Genomic DNA, 22,899 nt, shown 5'->3' with positions numbered 1-22,899 from the left:
GGAAATTAGACTTATTAAGCCCTTTATAAGATACCCCTTTCCTTCGGAATCTTGTTGGGAGAAGAGCTAACAAGATGGTGAAAAAGTGTTTTCAAAAGACTTTCAGAATGGAGAATGCAAGTCAGCCTTTTTGCACGATTTGTGTATCCACATCACTGAGCCAGGCTGAACCTCAAAGCCAGTCCCTCATGGGGACCTTGTCTCTCTTACAACACTGTATTTGCTGTAACCAAGTAGTATAATTTATTTTCACCATGGATCTCCACCTTCATCCCCCAGTGGAATATATTCTTTTCTTAGGCCCTGATATTAATTTGCATTGTCTGTCTAGTTAGCAGAGGAAAACTTTGCTGCAGTTTTTTAGTGCTAGAAGGCCAGCCCAGCAGCTGTTTTATGATGTTTGTCTGACAGATTTTCAGGCTCACGGACAGTCTTTCTCTGAGGTTATGGGCTTTACTGCTCACCTGCCATCTGCCTCCTGACCGCATCAGCTATCCCAGCTGTAAACATGGCTCCGGGGACCTGGTAACAGGTCTCAGAGTGCAATGTCCTGTCACACGTATCAGCAAATGTGGGTTTTGGTTTTGTTTTGTGTGCAGTTTTGTTGTTGTTTTGATTGTACCTCGTGGCTTACAGGATCTTAGTTCCCCAATCAGGGATTGAACCTGGGCCCCAGCAGTGAAAGCACCGAGTCCTAGCTACTGGACCGCCAGGGAATTCCTGCCAATGTTTCATGAGATACATGAAGCCTAACCCACACTGACAAAGTAATAGTTTCGATGAGAGTTATTTAAAGTCTGCAAGTTCAGGCTGTTGATTAAAAAAAAAAAAAAATTCACACCTGAAAGTTGAGAGTTGTGTTTTATTTGGTGGGAATTTATAGGACTTTAAGCCTGGCAGAGAGCATCTCAAGGAAACCTCGGGGAGGAACCAGGTTATGTAGAAGTTTTGCAACACAGGACAAAGTCTGAACAGCAAAAGATTATTGTTAATTAAAGAAAACCAGATAACCCGAAGTATGGAATTTAGTGCTTTTCTATGTATGGGAAGATGCAAGAGTCTGGGCCCCCTGAGATCATTCCTTTGATAGGCACCTCAGCTGTCTGGGGCCAGCATCCTGAGTTTTCACATCCTGAGTTTCCTCGGGGCTCACCATAGGGAGTGGCTGCAGTCTGATGGCTGCTAGATGGCAGGTGTTCTTTCCTGGCTGAGTTCCCCCTGGGTTCACCAACTTGCTGTCCCTGGTGGCTGCAATCACTGGTGACTGTGCCGTCCTTGTTTACTGATATGGCGGGAAATATTCCTGTTCTCAAGGCAATGTTATGTAATAGCTGCTGGGCTCCTTTGATGTTGTTTAGTTCACTAGGTCTCCTCCGACTCTTTGTGACCCCACGGACTGTAGCCCACCAGGTTCCTCTGTATACGGGAGTTTTCAGGCAAAAATACTGGAGTGGGTTGCCATTTCTTTCTCCAGGGGATCTCTTTGACTCGGGGATTGGACCTATGTCTCCTGCATTGGCAGGCAGATTCTTTACCACTGGCGCTACCATCGGAAGCCCTCACCAATGAAACTGATGGTGCAAAGTTCAAATCCATTTGCCGTCTAAAAAGAAACTGTTTACCAAAGTTCTAGTACTAGTTTATGTATTCAACAAGGATATATCAGCCTAACTGTGTTCTTGGGGCCAGGGACCTGGCAGTGACCATCCTGGAATTAACTTTCTTGTCATGATGCTTAATCATAAATGAGATTATTGAAACAATGCCCAACACATTTTACCTAACAAATTATGCCCACGATAATGATCATGCATGGTCGCCTTTTAGAAATATATCTTGAAGAGCCGACTCACTGGAAAGAACCCTGATGCTGGGAAAGATTGAAGGCAAAAGGAGAAGAGGGTGGCAGAGGAGGACATCTGTTAGATAGCATCACTGACTCAATTAGACACGAATTTTAGCAAACTCTGGAAGATAGTGAAGGACAGGGAAACCTGGTATGCTGCAGTCCATGGGGTCGCAAAGATTCGAACACGACTTAGTGGCTGAACAATGACAAACATCCTTAGAGGACCAGAATCCTGAATTTCTTTCATAAGGTCACATAAACTTTTCCCTGCTCCTATTGGTGGTATTATTATGGAGAAAGGAATTTTATAGAAATAAAAAATTTTCGATTAACTAACGTTTACTATCTTTCTTCTGAACTTTAAAGAATTGCACTATGAATGGCGAAATGTTTTCTTACAATTGGAAATGGGCAATGTCCCCTTTCTTCTGTATTATCAGGGGAATTACTCCATTACCGTGCCATATGGCTGTGGGGTTTGCATGTGCATTTTGGTGCCTCAGTCTCTCCCCTCACTGATTGTGAGCTCCCGTTTCTCCTGCCCACTGCCCCCCCCCCCCCCTTCACAGATGGTGCTCTCTCTCTTTTTTCAGTTGTTTACAGTTGTGATAAAACTGTATTTCCTTATGAGACTTATTAATGTAAATACTGTGCTTGCTTTCTTGTTTTTCATTGTGAATTAAATTCATGTAAGTTCCTCATGAATATGGCTTTGTTTTAGAGGATTCTAATTGTACCAAAGGGTTTCCCTGGTGGTTGAGTGGTAAAGAATCTGCCTGCCAGTGCAGGAGACATGGGTTCAATCCCTGAAATCAGGAAGATCCCCTGGAGAAGGAAATGGCAACCTACTCCAGTATTCTTGCCTGGGAGATCTCCATGGACAGAGGAGCCTGGCAAGCATGGTGTCATCCATGGGGTGGCAGAGAGTCCAACTTGACTTAGCAACTGAACAACCAGTGACTAAACAACCGCAACAATTATACTGAAACAGTGAAAAGAGAAATGAGTTCTCTGAAATGTTCCATCCCCACTGACCTTGTATTCATCAGGGGTCTCCAGAGAGCTAGAACCAGAAGAGAGTGTGTGTATCTACAGATATATAGAGATACACATAGTTAGATGTGTGTGCTCAGTCGCTCAGTCATGTCTGACTCTTTGTGACCCTATGGACAGACTGTAATCCGCCAGGCTCCTCTGTAGATAAATACACACATGTTGATTTAGAGAGATATAGCCATATAGTTGATGAGATTTATCCATAGCTGTCCATTTATGTCTGTATTTCTATATATGAGGGAGGGATAGAGAGATTTATTTCAAGGAATTGGTTCACACAATTATGGAAGCTTGGGTAAGCCAAAATCTGCAGGTTAACTGGCAGGCTGGAGACTCAGGGGAGAATTGTAGTTTAGGTCCAAAGGCAGTCTGCTAGCAGAATTCCTTCTTGCTTGGGGGAGATCAGTCTTTTTCTATTCAGGCCCACAACTGATTGGATGAGGCCCACCCACATCATGGAGGTTCAGTTCAGTTCAGTTCAGTCGCTCAGTTGTGTCTGACTCTTTGCAACCCCATGGACTGAAGCACGCCAGGCCTCCCTGTCCATCACCAACTCCTGGAGTTTACCCAAACTCATGTCCATCACGTTGTGATGCCATCCAACCATTTCATCCTCTGTTATCCCCTTCTCCTCCTGCCCTCAATCTTTCCCAGCATCAGGGTCTTTTCCAGCGAGTCAGTTCTTCGCATCAGGTGGCCAAAGTATTGGAGTTTCAGCTTCAGCATGAGTCCTTCCAATGACTATTCAGGACTGCTTTCCTTTAGGGTGGACTGGTTGGATCTCCTTGCTGTCCAAGGGACTCTCAAGAGTCTTCACCATTTAGCATCTACTGATTTAAATGTTAATCTCATCCAAAAAATGCTTTCACAGAAATATTTAGAATAATGTTTGATGAAATATCTGAGTACACATAAAATTAACTCTCTTCCATTCCCCTTTTATCTTGGTGTAATCCTTCTAAGTGTTTTGTGTCCATTTTCATGTGTGTGTGTGTGTGTTGAGAGGTTTAGCACATTTAGAGGATGATCTTTTTTCTCTCCCTCCCCTTTAGTCTGTTAATATAATAAATGATGTTGTTAGAAAATGTTAGACACTCAGTCGTGTCAAATTTGCAACACCATGGACTGCAGCCCTCCAAGCTCCTCTGTCCATGAGACTCTCCAGGCCAGCATACTGGAGTGAGTTGCCATGCCCTCCTCCAGGGGATCTTCCCAACACAGGGATCGAACCCAGGTCTCCTGCATTGCAGACGGGTTCTTTACTGTCTGAGCCACCCAAGGAAGCTAGTGTTATACATCCTTTCTTTTTTTTTTTTCTTGTAAAAATTTTTTTGATGTGGACAATTTTTTAAAAATCTTTATTGAATTTGTTAAAATTTTGCTTCTGTTTTATGTTTTGGTTTTTTGTCTATGAGGCATGGGGGATCTTAGCTCCCTGACCAGGGGTTGAGCTAAGACAGACCTGCAGTCTGTCCATTGGAAGGTGAAGTCTTAACCACAAGACTGCCAGGGAAGTACCTATATCATCCCTTCTTCCTGCAAGGAATGGGGTTTTTGTTTGTTTATCTTTGTTTTTTGATGTACAGATGCTTACAGTTTTTAAGCAAAAACAGTTTGACATTTTGGTTGTGGTTGCTCAGTCTTTCTCACTGTATGTGGGCTTTGAAAATTAGGGCTGTACTTTGAGGACCTAGAGTTTCTAGCTGATCTCCATATGGGGGCTTCCACTTGTAGGTAGCTTACTTTTATTTTACTCTAATAACATTTTATTCTCATAAATTCTTTGCTTGTAATTTAAAAAATAAACTATCTGTGGCTTCAGAGAACCACGTGCCAAGTGGGCTTCTGTGGATTCAGCAGGGGGACAGTACTTCCTTTGCAACAAGTCTTTTGTTGAATGGTGTTGGGAGGCCATGGTCTGGGGTCGCCACTGTACCTCTCCTTCCAGCTTCCTGCAAGGGGTACCAAGATGCTCCAGACAAAACAGAGTTTGTGTGTGTGTGTTAGTTGCTCAGTTGTGTCCGACTGTTTGGGACCCCATGGACTGTAGCTCACCAGGCTCCTCTGTCCATGGAGTTCTCCAGGCAAGAATATTGGAGTAGGTAGCGATTCCCTTCTCCAGGGGATCTTCCCAACACAGGGATTGAACCTGGGTCTCGTGCATTGCGGGCAGATTCTTTACCATCTGAGCTACCAGGGAAGTCCCCCAAAGAGTTTAAGTTATAGCTAAACGCTAGTTTTAAAAATGCAAATGTCAGATATTTGGGACAGATTCCCAGAAAATAGGAGAAAAAGGTAATGATTTTTTGTTGTTGTTGCTTTGGGTTTATTTTAAAATAATTGTATTTGTTTTTGACTGTGCGGAGTCTTCTTGCTGTGCAGGCTTTTTCCTAGTTGTGGTGAGCAGCGGCTGCCCTCCAGTCGTGGTTTGCAGCCTTCTCACTGCAGTGACTTCTCTTGCTGTGAAGCACGGGCTCTGGCATCCCCAGGCTTCAGCAGTTGCCCACCTGGGCTCTAGAGCACGGGCTTGATAGTTGCTCCGTGGTGAGTGGGATCTTCCTGGACCAGGGATCGAACCCGTGTCTCCTGCATTGGCAGGCAGATTCTTTACTTCTGAGCCACCAGGGAAGTCCCAGCTAATGATTTTTAATATTGTCGAAGTTTCTGTGGAGACTAGAGCTACTACTTCTGTGTTCACCACCATTTTATCCCGAGCCCTTACATTTCGTTATCTGTGTTTTTTTCTGATAATCTTCACTTCTGACTTAAGGTTATGCTAAGAGTTCCAAGGCCATTCTCAGGAGGGGCCTATGTACATTTGGGGAAGGCTTACCTTAAGGGCTGAAAGGGTCGTGATTCTAGAAAAGACCCTTCTTGTTGGGGTAGAAGAGTAGGGGTGAGGATGATTCGAAAGAATCAAGAACTTCAGGAACCCTGGGGAGCATTTCTCTATTCATTATTTGCCAAAGGAAATTCTTCCTTTTAATATGGAATTCTTTTTTTTTTTTTTTTCCTTTTGGCCACACCACCACATGGCTTCTGGGATCTTAGTTCCCAGACTAGGGGTTGAACCTGAGCCCTCTGCAGTGAAAGTGTGGCTTCTTAACCACTGGACCGCCAGAGAACTCCCCGAATCTTACCTAAGTGTTGGATGGCAGGATTAACAAAGGCAGATGTCCTTTCAGATGTTTCTGAAGCACAGGTTTGCAATATATATTTAAAAGAAAAAAACTTTCAAAATAACTCTTTCCTTTAATCCAGAAATACTACTTCTAAGAATGTCTCTTGAGGAAAATAAGAAATGATATGCACACAGCCTCAGCTCTAGTAATTTTCATGGCAGGTTTGACTCATAATAGAGAAAAATGGGAAACAATCTCAAGAGTCCAAGAGTAGAAATCCATTAAATTACTAAGATTCTGCCATATATATAATGTCCCACAGCCGCTGGAAATGTTGACACACAGGTACTTTTGTTACTGTGTATTTCTGACAAACATACAGCAAATAGTCTTGTGTTTTGGTTTACTTTTTTTTTTTTTAAAGTATGTGTGTGATTGTGTGTCTGGACTGAAAACTTTTTTTTTCTAATCTATATTTTTGGATTTTTTTTTCCTGTGGTAAATCTGAACTTCTTATGGAATTATATAAAAAGGAAGTGGCTATATTTTGTACAACATGCCTCATTTGTAAGTCAGGAGGAGATTGTAGAATATTTGAGAAATACTATCATCCAAAGAAGTTCAAGGGGAGTCTCACGTCTTCTGGGCCATTGCAGAGAGTCGACAGGTTAGCTGGTGGGACGGAGGTGCTGGTAGCAGTGAACTCTGGTTATCAGAGACACAGAAAGCTTGTAAGTTAGAGCCTGGCTGGGCTGACTCCATGCTCCTTTCTCCTTTCAATTAAATTATTGTGAAATATGTCATCCTATAGATAGAATGACCTGTTTCAAAGAATGCATAAGCAAGAAGGAATGAAATAGCCTTTACTGTAGTCACAGAATTATACAGCTCATTTGGCTGCAGTATGAATGTCGGCATTAAAGAATCAATAGTGTTCTTTAAAAATTGTAATGCTTGACATTTAGTATAGTATATTGGGAGAGCAACTTGGAGCCTTATTGAAATAAGCAGGAGGGTTGCTCACCTCCTCTCCTCATTCCATGAAAAATTACATTCTTATTAAAAAATCTGGTACAAATAACAATTACTGAAGCCCGAGGGCCCTAGAGCCGGTGCTCCACAACAAGGGAAGCCACTGCAGTGAACAGCCTGGGCACCGCCGCTAGAGAGGAGTCCCCGCCCACCATCACCCCGCCCACCATCACTGGAGCAGAGTCCCCGCCCACCATCATTGGAGCAGAGTCCCCGCCCACCGACACTGGAGCAGAGTCCCCGCCCACCATCACTGGAGCAAAGTCCCCGCCCACCTCCACTGGAGCAGAGTCCCCGCCCACCATCATTGGAGCAGAGTCCCCGCCCACCTCCACTGGAGCAGAGTCCCCGCCCACCATCACTGGAGCAAAGTCCCCGCCCACCTCCACTGGAGCAGAGTCCCCGCCCACCATCATTGGAGCAGAGTCCCCGCCCACCGCCACTGGAGCAGAGTCCCCGCCCACCTCCACTGGAGCAGAGTCCCCGCCTACCGCCACTAGAGATGAGTCCCCGCCCACCGCTGCTGGAGCAAAGTCCCCGCCCACCGCTGCTGGAGCAAAGTCCCCACCCACCATCACTGGAGCAGAGTCCCCGCCTACCACCACTAGAGAGGAGTCCCCGCCCACCACCGCTGGAGCAAAGTCCCCGCCCACCATCACTGGAGCAGAGTCCCCGCCTACCGTCACTAGAGATGAGTCCCCGCCCACCGCCGCTGGAGCAGAGTCCCCGCCCACCGCCGCTGGAGCAAAGTCCCCGCCCACCGCCACTGGAGCAGAGTCCCCGCCTACCGTCACTAGAGATGAGTCCCCGCCCACCGCCGCTGGAGCAGAGTCCCTGCCCACCGCCACTAGAGAAAGCCTGTGTGCATCAGCAAAGACCCAGTGTAGAAAAAAAAAAAAAAATCTGGTAAAAAGAGCTGGGCCACGTGGGGTTGCCCTAAACTTCAGCTTTGCATCCCCAAGCGCTGGTGGGTGCGGCTGGCAAGGCTCAGTCACCTGCTCATTCACTCCTGATTTCTAACTCTGGGGTTTATTTTGGGATCTCACTGAATCCTTTGTTGCAAAGTGCCTTGATCACCTTTGGCCGCTGTAAGGAAACATCATAAAATAGGTCTTTGTGACCCCACGGACCATACCATCCATGAAATTCCCCAGGCCAGAATATTGGAATGGGTAGCCTTTCCCTTCTCCAGGGGATCTTCCCAACCCAGGGATCGAACCCAGGTCTCCCGCATTTCAGGCAGATTCCTTACCAGCTGAGCCACAAAGGAAGGCCAACAACAGGAAGCTTAACAACAGGAATTTATTTCTCAGGGTTCTGGAGGCTAGAAATCTGTGGTCAGGGTGCCGGCACGTGGGGCTTTTGTCCTGATCCTGCTGCACGGTGACCACCTGCATTTTTGTCTGTCCAGCATCTGCAGGAGTCCCTTGTGGGGTCTTTTTTTCTCATGCCAAGCATGTGGGTTTCTCTGACACCAAATCCATGTTGTTTTTCTACACCAGTTCTCCAGTTTTCCAACCTCAGCAGGGTGTCCAACAGTCCAATTCAATTCTGACACTGTCTAGAGTCAGTGGGGACCCCGTGGGTTCAGGGCTCAGTCCCACAAGGCCACCCCCACCTCAGATGCAAGTCGCAGGAATCAGGGGCCTCCTTCTGACTGGCTATAAATTTAGGGGTTCCCACAGCCCTTCCTCGGGTTCAGTAGTTTGTGAGAACGACTCACACAACTTGAGAAAGTGCTATAAGTCCCACTGTGTGTGTGCTCAGTTGCTCAGTTGTGTCTGACTCTGTGCGACCCCATGGACTGTAGCCCGCCAGGCTCCTCTGTCCATGGGATTTCCCAGGCAAGCATACTGGAGTGGGTTGCCATGTCCTCCTCCAGGGGATCTTCCTGACCCAGGGACCGAACGTGATTCTCTTGCATTGGCAGGTGGATTCGTTACCACTGACCCACCAGGGAAGCCCCTTAAGTCCTATTACTGCTTTATTATAAAGGCTGCAACTTGGGAACAGAAGCACAGATGGAAGAAAAGCACCAGGTGTGGGGGCAGGGTTGTGGGACTTCCCTACCCTCTCTAGGAGCTCCCCCTCCCAACACTGCGACGTGTTCACCAATGCAGAAGCTCTCTGCACCCTGTTGTTTCAAATGTTACGGGGGTTTCATTAAGTAGGCATGGTCTGTACAGCTGTTGAATCATTAGTGATTGGTCTCAGTTTTCAATCCTTCTCTACTCCACCCCAGAGATAGGAGTGGGTGCGTGGGGGGAGCAGTGGAACTAACAGATCAACCCTTCTAAGCTTTCTAGAAACCAGCTCCAACCTGAAGCCACCTGGCACCCACCCCCACCGTGAGTCATCTCATCAGCATACAAAAACTGAATTCCAAGGGCCTTAGGAGCTGTGTGTGTGGCTGAGGGGAATGGGAACATCACACCCCTGACCCTCCACTCTTCAGTCAGTCAATTCAGTCACTCAGTCATGTCCAACTCTTCATGACCCCATGGACTGCAGCACGCCAGGCCTCCCTGTCCATCACCAACTCCTGGAGCTTGCTCAAACTCATGTCCATTGAATCAGTGATGCCATCCAACCATCTCATCCTCTGTCGTCCCCTTCTCCTCCTGCCTTCAATCTTTCCCAGCATCAGGGTCTTTTCCAGTGAGTCAGTTCTTTGCATCAGGTGACCAAAGGATTGGAGCTTCAGCTTCAGCGTTGGTCCTTCCAATGAATATTCAGGACTGATTTCCTTTAGGATGAACTGGTTGGATCTCCTTGCAGTCCAAGGGACTCTCAAGAGTCTTCTCAAACACCACAGTTCAAAAGCATCAATTCTTCAGCGCTCAGCTTTCTTTACAGTCCAACTCTCACATCCATACATGACCACTGGAAAAACCATAGCCTTGACGAGACGGACCTTTGTTGGCAAAGTAATGTCTCTGCTTTTTAATATGCTGTCTAGGTTGGTCAAAGCTTTTCTTCCAAGGAGCAATCATCTTTTAATTTCATGGATTAAATGAAAGTGATCTGATTTTAATCAAATCTGCAGTGATTTTGGAGCCCAAGAAAATAAAGTCTCTCACTGTTTGCATTGTTTCCCCATCTATTTGCCATGAATTGATAGGACTGGATCCCATGATCTTAGTTTTCTGAGTTTGAGTTTTAAGCCAACTTTTTCACTCTCCTCTTTCACTTTCATCAAGAGGCTTTTTAGTTCTTCGCTTTCTGTCATAAGGGTTGGTGTCATCATATTTCAACCATCATATCTCAGGTTATTGATATTTCTCCTGGCAATCTTGATTCCAGCTTGTGCTTCATCCAGCCTGGCATTTCGCATGATATACTCTGCATATACGTTAAATAAGCAGGGTGACAATATACAGGTTTGATGTATTCCTTTCCCGATTGGGAACCAGTCTGTTGTTCCATGTCCAGTTCTAACTGTTGCTTCTTGGCCTGCATACAGATTTCTCAGGAGGCAGGTCAGGTGGTCTGGTATTCCCATTTCTTTAAGAAGTTTCCACAGTTTGTTGTGATCCACACAAAGGCTTTGGCAAAGTCAGTAAAACAGAAAACTGTTACTACTTGAATAGAAAACTCTGTTGATTTCTACCCAACAGCCAGAATTTAATGCAGGTAATTGACAGCGGACTGCCCCAATCACTCCCCATCTTACTCAGAGCAAACTCTAGTGTTTCCCTGACCACTGAGACCACCTGTGGTCAGCAACCTGCAGGCTGGTCCCTGGGTGGCCAGACCTGGCCCTCTGTCTGCACCTTCCCCCTCCACGTCCCCTTGGCATCTTCTTCTACCTCCTCCGTCCATAGCCAATGTCCCGTCTCAGTGAACCCTCCCCTGCACCGTGGACCCTGGTCTCACAACCTCCCTGACCCGAGGAGTCTACTTTATAACACATTCACGTCTTAGGTCTGTAGCGGATGCCTTTTCCTCCGGTTAAAATGAAATGCAAATTATCGATATCTGGCAACTCTGCAAAGAAGTAAGAGACTTCCGTTTGGCATGCTGCCCCGGCTTCTGGAGCTGGATGAGAAATAAATCTGTGTTGAGGTGGGATCATGATAAAGGCAAGAAATAGTTAAATGCAAGACATTTTATAAATAAATAAATATTTAAGCATAATAAGAGCCAGTTTTTTCACTGTTGACAAAGGGAATTGCATTCATGGCAAGGAAGAAAAACTAGAAAGAACCCAGTGAGGTTGGGTTAAAATCAGTTGTTGATATGAATTCGTAGTTTTCAAGATGTATAACTAAAGATAGAAATAAACGTAGATGTAAAAACAAACAACAGCAACAACAAAGAAAGGAATGCAAGTGCCCTGAGGGCAGGGCATACCGGAAAGTATCTGGGCACAGCGCTCTGCACACAGGTGCGAATGGACCATGGCCGGCTGCTCCAGCTGGATGCTGAGAACTGGAACTGGGTCCTTGACCTCTCACCCCTGCTCGCCCCGCCCACTGGGATACTGGCAGGGTCTGCGGTGATGATGCTCGCTCTGCCCTTCTGACCCACTTCCCTCTTCATTTCTAGACCGGCCTTATTGTCGCCTGCTACCACGGCTTTGTGGATACTGTGGTGATCTTAGCAGAGTGCCCCCATGTTGATGTCAACTGGCAGGACAGCGAGGGGAACACGGCCCTCATCACGGCTGCCCAGGCAGGTAAGACCCAGCTTCACCTGCCCTCCCCAGAGCCCACGAGGTCGGACCAGGGCCCCCAGGCCGTGGGGGGCCTGCACTTGACCTCAGCTCCTGAGATTGGTGTCGCAAGTGTATCACTGATTAGAGGTCATGCTTTACTGCTGAGAAGGTCAGGAAAGGGTTGAGGGTGGGTACATTCTGTTTGTGCATTTGGGACAGTGTGTTGCTGAGTCCACGCCCCTACTGCTGTCTGCAGGACAGGACAGTCAGTCCAGAGACAAGGGGTTGGGGCAAGGAATAGTGACTTTATTCAAAAAGCGAGAAGACCGAGGAGATGGTGGACTAGGGACCCCACAGAACCATCTTACCAGAGTTAGAATTTAGGCTTCATTTTTACTAAAAGGGGAGAGGCGGGTGTGTGGCTGGTCGTTTACAACCTTCTTGGTGCTAGAATCCTTTGTTCTTGCGGCTGTCTGAGCAGGTCTGGTCACAAGGTTCCTGTAAATCTCCACCAGGACAATTATTTTCTGCTCTGCCACCTTTAATCTCTATGTGAATGGAAACGTGTTACACTTTTAAGGGTCAGAGCCTTGAGAATGGGCTGTCCTGTACAGTTCAGGTTCTAAGCAGCATTGTCTTACAAAAGGTGGAGATCCAGCATGACTAAGCACAGGCCTCGGAGCGAAATGGTTGCGGTGAAAGGAATAGATCCAGTATGGAGTCAGGCCTGTTCTCTGTTACAAGTGCAGTTTACCCGCTGGTGCGGGACTCAGTGTGGGGCGGAATTAGCTCTGCAACTGCCGGAAGCCTTTGAACGTGAAACTGTACTGGACACCCAGCTTCCACGTCAGCTCTTCTAGAGCCTAACACCCCACCAGTGCTCGGAGACCCAGGGTCCAAAAGATGCTGGTGAAGTCATGATTGGGGAGACCCTAGTGACAGTTAATGTATAAAATGTGGACACATTTAGGAGGTAACTTTGCACTTTGCCTGGAGATGTAGAGAAAAACCAGGGGCTTCTTGCTGAGAGGGTGTCAGCATGGCAAGGCGGGGCTGTTAGTGAGAGCGCCTTGTAAAGGGTAAACATCCTTCCTGCCCAGGATTTTTATCTCCAGAGGTCATCCTTACACCAGCATTGCCCAGCGAACTGTGCACAGCTCTCCGATTTGGAACTGGACTCGGATATTCCTGGTGGCTCAGATAGAGGGTAAAGAATCTGGCTGCACTGCAGGAGATCTGGGTTCGATCCCTGGATGGAGAAGATCCCCTGGAGGAGGGGATGGCAACCCACTCTAGTGTTCTTGCCTGGAGAATCCCCATTGACAGAGGAGCCTGGTAGGCTACATGGGGTCACAAAGTGTCCAACAGGACTGAGCAACTTAACTCTAACATTGTGAGACGAACATGAAACTATGCTTGTTCCTTCAGACCCACGCTTTATTTGTAACTGTAGCATTAACTGGGTTTGTAATTGACCGCTTTCAAAATTCTTGGCTTTCAAAATTCTATCTATTGCATCACTTGGGTTCTCAGCTTCCAGCAGAGAAATTGCTTCAGGCTGAGTTCAGAAGAAAGGGCGTTTGTCTATGAAAGGAATGTGGGCCACCATTTAGTGTTGCTGAGTGTTGCTGAGAGCTGCTGAGAACTGGAGTCAGGGCCGGGAAGCTGCAGAAAATGCCCCGGAGCAGACTGCATGTTGATTCTGGAAAGGGAACTTCTGTGGGGGCCACCCGAGGCGGACCTCGCTATCCCACCCTGCATCACTGACTCCCATGTCTAAGCCTGCCTGAGTGGCTGATCTTGGAGCTCGGGCGAAGCAGAGACTCAGTGTCCTGCCGTTTCAGCCTTTTAACGGGAAGTCGTCTGAGCACACCTGCTTTTCAATCAAGACGCCCAAGGTGGAAAACCCCCAGAGTCAGCCAGGTGTTTCGACTGTGCTCACTCACACCTGTCCGCCTTGTCGTAAGACAGGGCGTGAAGCCTTCCCTCATATGGAGGCACTCCGGACTCTGAAAGCCCAGGTGCAAAAGAGTAAAAGGATTTTGTGAGAAGCGTTCAGTGACTGAGGCCTTATCACTCATTAACCGCCCACTGACCAAGGACCAAGGCAGGGACCAGGGGTAGTGAAGTGAAGGGCGTTTCTGCCCTTTAGTAATTGTCCAGCTAAATAGCCATCTGATGGGGCTCTGATGGAAGGTGTGTCCGGAGATTTGGGGTGAGAACACCCCATCTAGCCTGGTGCTTTGGGACTGGGGTCATGGAGGAGGGGGCCTGTGCTGGGCATTGCAGAAGTCAGAGGCAGGCAGTGCCTGTTCGGACACCATAAAGCCCGGGAACCCAGAGGGAGCTGGCTCATCTTAGGAAGGGCCAAGGACTGCACGCCTCTAGGATGGGGGAAGAAGTGGCCCCATGAGGAAGCAGGACCAGGTGATCAAGGGTCTAGATCCAAGGTGAGGAGGTGCATTGAGTGGCATGAGGCTGGGTGGGTGGTGATGGGGGCAAGATGACCCTGGTGGACACGGAGTTCTTGTCACAGAGCAGAGAAGAAACACAGTCTGTGTGGCAGAAAGCTCAGGTCCCAGGGGTTGAGATGGTGGGCCACAGGAGGAGAGGTGGGTCTGGGCTGGCTTTCAGCCCTTCTGGACGGTGGGTGATGCCAACTCAAAGAGGTGTGCATGAAAGGGTAGGTCATGAAGGGATGTACAAAAGGAGAAACATCATCTCCACTTGGGTCCCAGGCCTTTGAAATGCTGAGCCATCTAGGTAAGCGGTCTCCACGGCCGGTGGAGAGTGTGGAGTGCCAGACTCCAGTTCCCTCTGGGATTGCCACAGGTTGGCAGGCATCTCTGGGCAGCGGGGCCATGGCATGGACTGGAGCCCAAGTCTCATCCTAGAGTATGAGAACGAACAGGAAGAAGAGGTTACTTAGAGATTTGCAAGAGCTCTTTGTGTGTGTAGGGGTATTGGTGGTGCCTATGCTATCAATACCCATGAGGCCCTTTCTGAATTCTTGCCTATTTGAAAATATTTTTATTTTGTAGTCACACAGAAAATAACAACTTGCCGTTTTCCTGTTTGAAAAAAAAAAAGAACCGTGTTGCAGAGGAGCAATCCGAGTCCAGCCTGATTTTTGTCTTTGTGACACCCTGATGTGCCTTAGACTATGATGATGCCTGCCCCCAATCCTTGACAGGGCGCAGAACCCAACCAACCACCGCCAACAAAGAAACCCAAAAACAGCCATACCGTGTATTTCCATTCCTTCTCTCTTTGACTCATGTTAGGCATATTTTTATTTTCGGGAACACTTTCTTGTTACTTCTTTGAACACTGCATCAGCCTTGTTTTATTTTTTCTTCCCAGGATTCCCTCTTAGGTGTAGCTTAGATCCTCCTCTCAAAACTCTTTGTCATCATTGTTTTTTCTTTTCTCTTCTTTACTCTTAACATCTTTGGAAATGCTCCACATGACTTCATTAGTTTGTTTTAACACTATTCATTGGGTTGTTGTTGTTCAGTCGCTCAGCTGTGTCCAGGTTCTTTGCAATCCCATGGACTACAGCACACCAGGCCTCTCTGTCCTTCAGTATCTCCCAGAGTTTGCTCAAACTCATGTAGTTTTTTCTTTATGAGCATACTAATGTCTTAGTCCATTTGGGCTGCTATTAACAGAATTACCATACATTAGGAGCTTAAACAGCAGAAATTTATTTCTCACAGTTTTGGAGGCTGGAAGTCCAGGGTCAAGGTGCTGGGCCACTTGGTTCCTGGGGAGGCCTCTCTTCCTGGCTTGCATGTGGCATCTCCCTGCTATGTCCTTGCATGGCAGAGAGAGGAGATCCAGGGGTCTCGTGTCTCCTCGTGTAAGGACACCAGTCCTGTTGGATCAGGGCCCCACCCATATGACCTCATTTAACCTTAAGTTACCTGCACAAAACCTCCATCTCCAAGTATAGACACAGTGAGGATTGGGGCTTCAACATAGGAATTTGGAAGAATACAAAGTTCGATTATCTTTACGCAGGACTCGTGCTTCTCTGACTGGTTTATTTAAGTCAAAGATGACATGGCTATTGGGAAGCTACTGTACAACACAGGGAGCTCAGCTCGATGCTCTGTGATGACCTAGAGGGGTGAGATGGGGCCTCGTGAGAAGGAGGCTTAAGAGGGAGGGGATATATGTATACGTAGAGTTGATTCACTCTGTCGTACAGCAGAAACTAACACTACATTGTAAAGCCATTATCCTCCAATAAAAAAACAATAAATTAAAAATATGATGGCGTAGGTCCTTTCAAGGTTAGAGAGAGGCCCAGCAAAAAGAGAAGAAAAGGGCTCCGTGTGTTTTCCAGGCTCTGGGTCTGAGCCTGGGACCTAGAGGGAGAAACCCAGGCAGGCTGGGGTCAGTCACCCCAGCTGCTCCCTGCCCTGGGCTGCAGGCGTGGGACCCCAGCTGCTCCCCCACCCTGTGCTGCAGGCAGGGGACCCCAGCTGCTCCCCACCCGGGGCTGCAGGCGTGGGGTGGGCCAGCAGCCTGTGCCATCATTGTTGAATGTCCCCTGCCCCCTGCCTGGTGTCATCTCTGCAGCAGTAGGAGCTGGGCGTGGGAGCACCATGGGCTTGGCTCATGTGCCTGGGGGTTGGAAACGGCATCAGTGGCTCTCCATGCATCTCTGTAGGCCCTCTTTCTCTGGGGACACTGGTGGAGCCCCCCGAGGTCTCATACCTGTACATTACAGGTCAAATACCTGTAATGCCCTGTCCTTGCCTGCAACCTACTTCTGTCTCCACTGTATTTGACAGAAATTCCTTCCAGGAATTCTGGCCAGTGGATGGTGTCTTTCTGTGGTTTCTAGTACAGATAAGTCTTCTGCCCGTTGCTTTTGTGGGAAGTGGAGACAGGGGGCAGACTCCTGTGTTCATGGGCTCCCTGCTCTGCCCTCAAGAGAGCTGGTAGTCCCTGGTGGAGCCTTCCCTCCAAAAAGCTTAGACTGCAGAGCAGCTGGTGGGATGCAGATGGCTGGGGTGTGTTGAAGTGTGCAGGTACCAGTGGTGGGGGGTTGGGACTGCGACCCAGATTGGGTCATGCCGGAGGAGGCTGGCAACATGGCGGCTCTCCTGGGTGCTTTCTCCACGGAGCCCTGCCGATGTTCTGATAAGCTGATTGTAAAATATAGTAGATAATGTTTGGAAAATAAAACACACAAGCAATTAAAGTTAAGGGTGAAAATCACTTAGCTCCTCACTGCCAGGTCTTTCCGTTTTTACTTTCTGGAGGGAACCATTGTTAACGATTGGACGTGTCGATGGATTCTGTTTATCTTCTTTTAGAAACAAAACGTAATGTATTTCCTCTTTTTCCTGGCTTCCACAGCCCTTGACCTACTTAACTGATTTGTTCATGCTCTGTATGGACTGCCCTCCCCCTGGCACGGTGCCCACTCCCTCCACGGGGGCCCTGACCCACCCAGGCCTGCAGGGAGCCTCCTGGCTCTGCCCACCAAGGTTTGGCACTGAATTGTTTGGGAACAGGGAAGGGTGGAGTGTAGTTTTTGTGCTATTCAGTTCAGTTCAATTGCTCAGTCATGTCCGACTGTTTGCGACTCCATGGACTGCAGCACACGAGGCCTCTCTGTTCATCACCAACTCCTGAAGCTTGCTCAAACTCACATCCGTCGAGTCGGTGATGCCACCCAATCATCTCATCCTCTGCCGTGCTATATTTTAAAGAAAACAGTGTTTCCTTCTTTATCTTAATTGCCTCCATGTGAGGACATGATTTTTCCCTAATATATTGATAGAGCTGGGGATGATGACTTGCTGCCCTCCTCCCTGAGAGTATCATGACCTCGGAGCACAGAGCTTGGTTGTCAGACTTGAGCTTGTTTCTGAACCGAACTTGGGTCCGCTTGCCAGCACACAGTAAAGCCAACCTCCTGACCCTGGGTTGTGATGAAGGAAAGGGCAGCATTTATTGCTGGCGCCAAGTAAAGAATCCAGGCAGGTAGTGCTCCAAAGGCTGCAACTCCTTGAAGGCTTTCAGGGAGGGGTTTTTAAAGAGAGGATGAGGAAGAGGGGTTTTGGGTGTCCGATCAGCTTGTGAAGATTCTGCTGATTGGCTGGTGGTGAGATAACTGGAAGTCAACCTCATCAACCTCTAGTTCCAAGCGGTCTGGGGTCTCGTGCTTATGGGCAGCATACAGTTAAGTTCTTCCACCTGGCGGGGGTTTCAGTATCTGCAAAACAGCTCAGAGGACGTGGCTCAGAATATCACCTGTGGCCCTTGAGAAGGAACTGAAGGTCCTTGACTTTATTTAATGGCTAAACTATTACTCATTTGTTTTGCTTGACTGTTCTCCTTTATTTCTGCATTTTCTCACTACTCTGATTAAATTTATTCTTTGGAACTTCACTTTCATGCATTGGAGAAGGAAATGGCAACCCACTCTAGTGTTCTTGCCTGGAGAATCCCAGGGATGGGGAAGCCTGGTGGGCCGCTGTCTATGGGGTCACACAGAGTTGGACACGACTGAAGCGACTTAGCAGCAGCAGCAGCAGGAGGCTAACTTTTTTTTTTTTTGTACAAAGAAGAGGCTGGCAGAGGATGTGGTCGGGGTGGGGGTGTCTGTCCTGGGAAGGCCCCGGAGGATCCTGCTCAGTTACAAGCTGAATCATCATAACCCACAGGTGGATAATCTGTGTTTTAACCCAGATGGCTGGACCCAGTCCCCAGAGTTTTGGATTGTGTAGGTCTGGGACTTCCCAGGTGGCTCAATGGTAAAGAATCCACCTGACAATGCAGGAGACTCGGGTTCAAGCTCTGGGTGGGGAAATCCCCTGGAGCAGAAGACGGCGACCCACTCCAGGATTCTTGCCTGGAAAATCCCATGTACAGAGGAGTCTGGCCAGCTGTCGTCTGTGGAGTCACAAAGAGTCGGAAACGACTTAGTAAACAACAGCAGCAAGGCCTGGGGTGAGACTCGCAGTGTGCGTTTCAGCGAGTTCCCAGGTGAGGCTGGTGCTTCAGGTCTGGGGACCTCACTTTGGGAACTGGAGTGTTACAGGTTCCCATACAGAATGGTGGCCCAGGTGCCTGTCAGCGGGCCTCGGAGCTGGGGCTGGAGTGGTTCACGGAGCCGGGTGAGATGTTATCACAGGGACACAGCCTTCACTAGATCACAGCGAGGATAAAGGACAGCAGTTGAGAGCTTCTGTTATGACGTTCACGTACTGATATTTTAACCAAAGAGGCTGTTTGCGATTTTAGTGGATAGAATCAAATGATGCCCCGTTTTAATCCAATTCTATAACCAGCTTTATTTATTTGATGATTTCTTACTACCAAAAAACATATAGTAATAAGTGCTTATGGTGAAAAATCACTGCAGAAGTATTGTTTTAAAAAATCATTAGAAATTTCCCAGGACTTCCCTGGTGGTCCAGTGGCTAAGACTCTGCACTCCCAGTACAAGGGGGTCTGGGTTTGATCCCCAGCCAGGGAACTAGATCCCACATGCTGCAACTAAGACCTGGTCCAGCCAAATAAATAAAATAAATATTTTAAAAAACTGTTTAAAAAAAATAAAAGAATTGTCCCTTCTCTCTCTCCCCAGGTCTCTCATAAGACTAGCCGCATTCCAGCTGGTTACTTTGCCAGAACTCAGTCTCTCCTTTTCAAACACAAAGCATGTGCAGGCACCTTTTATTTACTTGGATGGGGCAATTCTGTAGAGACTTGATTTTAATTGTTTTCACTCAGTAGATCTAGGAGATCTTTCTGCATGGACCAGTGGACACGAGATTTGCCTGGTTCCTACAGCACACACCTGAGTGATGGTGTGTTCACGTCCGTGTCCCTGGCGTCCAGTAACTGAGAAAGTCAGTCAACTGTGGCTCATCTTTCTATACAAAATCTTCTTTTAAAACGTATTTATCCGGCAGTCACTTCATGTCCAATGGCTGTGTTAAGTGCTGGGTCTACAGGGGCGGTCAAGGGCCCACGTAACCCCATCTCCTGAATTTAAAGTCTCATGCTCGAGGGTTTCTGAATTAGCCGGTTACAGACAACGCTGGAGTGCAGCCGTTCGTGTTGGGGTCGGGGCTGGTGGGATGCGAGGGGGACAGTTTGGAGGGGGGGGTGCGTGCCCCCCAACATCCTGGTGGTACAGTACAGCAGCAGGTGCACTCAGAGGCTAAACCGAGCAACGATTAAGGGGACTGCGAGTGGAGATGGGGCCCGAGCTCAGGGAAGGGTCCTGGGGGCGGGGGAGAGGGGAGGGCTGCCCCCAGGAGCTGGGGCCTGGGTCACTTGAACCCCCTAGCTAGAAGGCAGGCGGGGACCAGAAGCACATCCCCTCTGGCACCTTCCACAGGGCCCCTGCTAAGTCACACCTGAGACTTCAGGGCTAACGGACCCCGCAGGTGTGGTTTGTGGAGGTCAGAGCAGGGCGGAGAAGGAAAGAGAAGAAATGTACACACAGATACTTAGAACTCAATTGCTTCATCAAAGGACCGGCACGTTTTCAACCTGTCCATTTACGGAGCCCCTGCCAAGTGGCTTTCTGTTGTTGTTGTTGGCCTTGCCACAGGGCCTGTGGGATCTTAGTTCCCCGACCAGGGACTGAACAGGCGCCCCCGGCAGTGGAAGTGAGGAGTCTTAACCACTGGACCACCAGGGAAGGCCCTACCAAGTGGCTTTTAGGAGAAGCTGTGCCAGCTTCAACTTTCCAGCATGTCCCCCAGGGCTGAGAATGTATCAGCTCAAATGGACTTCGCTTACTGTTTGCACGTGTGTGTGTGTTAGCGCTTAGTCGTGTCCGACTCTTTGCAACCTCATGAATTATAGCCCACCAGGCTCCTCTGTCCATAGGGATTCTCCAAGAAGAATACTGGAGTGGGTTGCTGTTTCCTTCTCCAGGGGATCTTCCCATTCCAGGGATCGAACCCAGGTCTCCCGCATTGCAGACGGAGTCGTTACCGTCTGAGGCACAGGTGCAGTTTCGTTTCTGTGATTTTCACTGGCGCCTAGGATAGGACATGACTGAAGTGACTTAGCAGCAGCAGCAGCAGGATCTGCTCTGGCTTTTGGGTGCAGTCTCCTGAGTGTCCAACGAAACAAGCTTCCACGATGAGAAAACGGCCTTCTCTTGCAACATGACCTGTCTGAAGGCAACAGTTGGGGGTGAAGGGTGGTTGCTTCATTTTGTGGTGTTGTGTTGTCAGGATCTGGGCCTGGCTTCTCAGAAATTCTTGACCTTTTCCCTCTGGGCTCAAGATGGCCTGGCAGCTCCAAGCAGCATGGCTTCACGTTACAGCATAGGAAGCTTCGGGAAAGAGCAAGTCCCAGTCCGTGTCCTGTTCTCTGAGATGGGAGAGCATTTCCAGAAGCCTCCAGCACAGCTTTGGTTACAGCTGTCAGGCTTGCCTCACACGCCCGACCCTGACCAAATAAGTCACTGGCCAGGGCGGTGCAGTGACCCCAGTTGACTTGGTCTGGTCAGCGTTGGCCCCTACCGAATCTGTGTGGTTAAGGAAGACTGGGAAGTGACCACACGTTTGTATTATTTGATATCACAGCTGTGTATCTTGGCTGAGAGTCAGGAGCCTGGCCTCGGAGTGTAAATTAGGATGCAAATGCCTGATCTGCCTGTCCGGTGTTCTCTTCAAAGCCTAACCTCCTCGAGTTCTTCTGCAGAATCAGGATACAGCTGAGGGACTTCCCTGGTGGTCTAGTGGTTAAGACTTTGCCTTCCAATGCAAAGGGTGGGGGTTCAATCCCTGGTCGGGAAGCTTAGATCCCCTATGCATTGTGGCCGTGGTCAAAAAACCAAAACACAAAACAGAAGCAATATTATAACAAATTCAAAAAAGGCTTTTAAAAAATGGTTCACATAAAAAATAAAATGTAAAAGAAAGATACAACTGAACCTGAATTAGGCTTTTTCTATGGTGAGAATGTATGAAAATAAAGCCTCCAAGAATCCCTAAATATCAGTAATACCAGTAATTTTAACCTCTACCAGACTTGCCCTAACAAAAATATAAAGTGAGATAATGGAAGGAATGAATTACATCTCGGAGGGTGGCTTTGTTTATTGTTCAGTCACTTGATCTCGTCCAACTCTTTGCAACCCTATGGACTGCAGCATGCCAGGCTTCCCTGTCCTCCACTATCTCTGGAAGTTTGCTCAAACTCATGTCTATTAAGTCAATGGTGTCATGCAACCATCTCATCCTCTGTCATCCCCTTCTCCTCAGGCCTTCAATCTTTCTAAAGCATCAGGGTCTTTTCCACTGAGTCGGCTTTTTGCATCAGGTGGCCAAAATATTGGATGGCTTTAGGTGTTTCCTTTTCCTGTTTCTTGTTCCCCTTTAACAGAACGGCAGAAGTAAGATGAAATCAGAAAACCACAGGGGTCTTCTGAACTGGTGATAATATCAAGTTGATTCAGCACACACAGCCTCTGGTGCATCCCTGAAGCCTGTTATTCCTTGAACATATCTTTAAAGTTCTGCAGGAAATGCACTGAGAGCCAGTCTGGCATTATTTTTTAACTTCTTTATTTGGTATTTTTGCCTGTGCTGGGTCTTCATTGCAATGTGCTGACTTTTCTCTAGTTGCAGAGAGTGGGGACTGCTTTCTAGCTGTGGTGAGCAGGCCTTCTCATTGCAGTCACGTCTCTTGTGGAGCAGAGGCTCTAGGGCTCCTGGGCTTCAGTAGTTGTGATTCCCAGGCTTTAAGAGTGTGATCTAAATAGTTGTGGTGCATGGGCTTAGTTGCTCCATGGCATGTGGGATCTTCTTGGACCAGGGATCGAACCTATGTCTCCTGCATTGACAGGTGGATTCTTTACCACCGAGTCACTGGCAACCCACTCCAGTATTCTTGCCTGGAAACTCCCAAGGACAGAGGAGCCTGCAGGCTACAGTCCATGGTGTTGCAAAGAGTCAGACACAACTGAGCAGCTAACCCCAAAGAAGCCCTTCATGACATTCTTCATGTCACTTGCCGCTGGAGACAGGAGGCTTCAGGCAGTGGCCGGGGTCTCAGGCTGCCCGTGTGTGTTTTGACTTGTGAACTGGATCTGGGGAGGGCCCCACTTTCGAGGAGAATGTATGACTTGGCCTGAGCCGGGGATAAATGCCTCTTCATTGTATTTATCTTATTTTATTATCACTACACCC

The 22,899-nt window shown here is 48.1% G+C and overlaps 1 protein-coding gene across 2 annotated transcripts in view; it reads left to right on the top strand.

The window, feature by feature from the left end:
• ANKRD33B (ankyrin repeat domain 33B) overlaps positions 1–22,899 on the top strand; it is a 102,488-nt gene that overhangs the window by 50,947 nt on the left and 28,642 nt on the right. For both annotated transcript variants that reach the window (XM_025270705.2, XM_006059765.3), the window contains exon 2: positions 11,608–11,737. In XM_025270705.2, coding sequence (XP_025126490.2) covers positions 11,608–11,737 — 130 coding nt within the window. The remainder of the gene's footprint in view (positions 1–11,607; positions 11,738–22,899) is intronic.

The sequence above is a fragment of the Bubalus bubalis genome, chromosome 19 (assembly GCF_019923935.1).
Source record: "Bubalus bubalis isolate 160015118507 breed Murrah chromosome 19, NDDB_SH_1, whole genome shotgun sequence".
Lineage (NCBI taxonomy): Eukaryota > Metazoa > Chordata > Mammalia > Artiodactyla > Bovidae > Bubalus > Bubalus bubalis.
The sequence above is the reverse complement of the archived record's forward strand: the minus strand, read 5'-3'. Positions and strand labels throughout refer to the sequence as shown.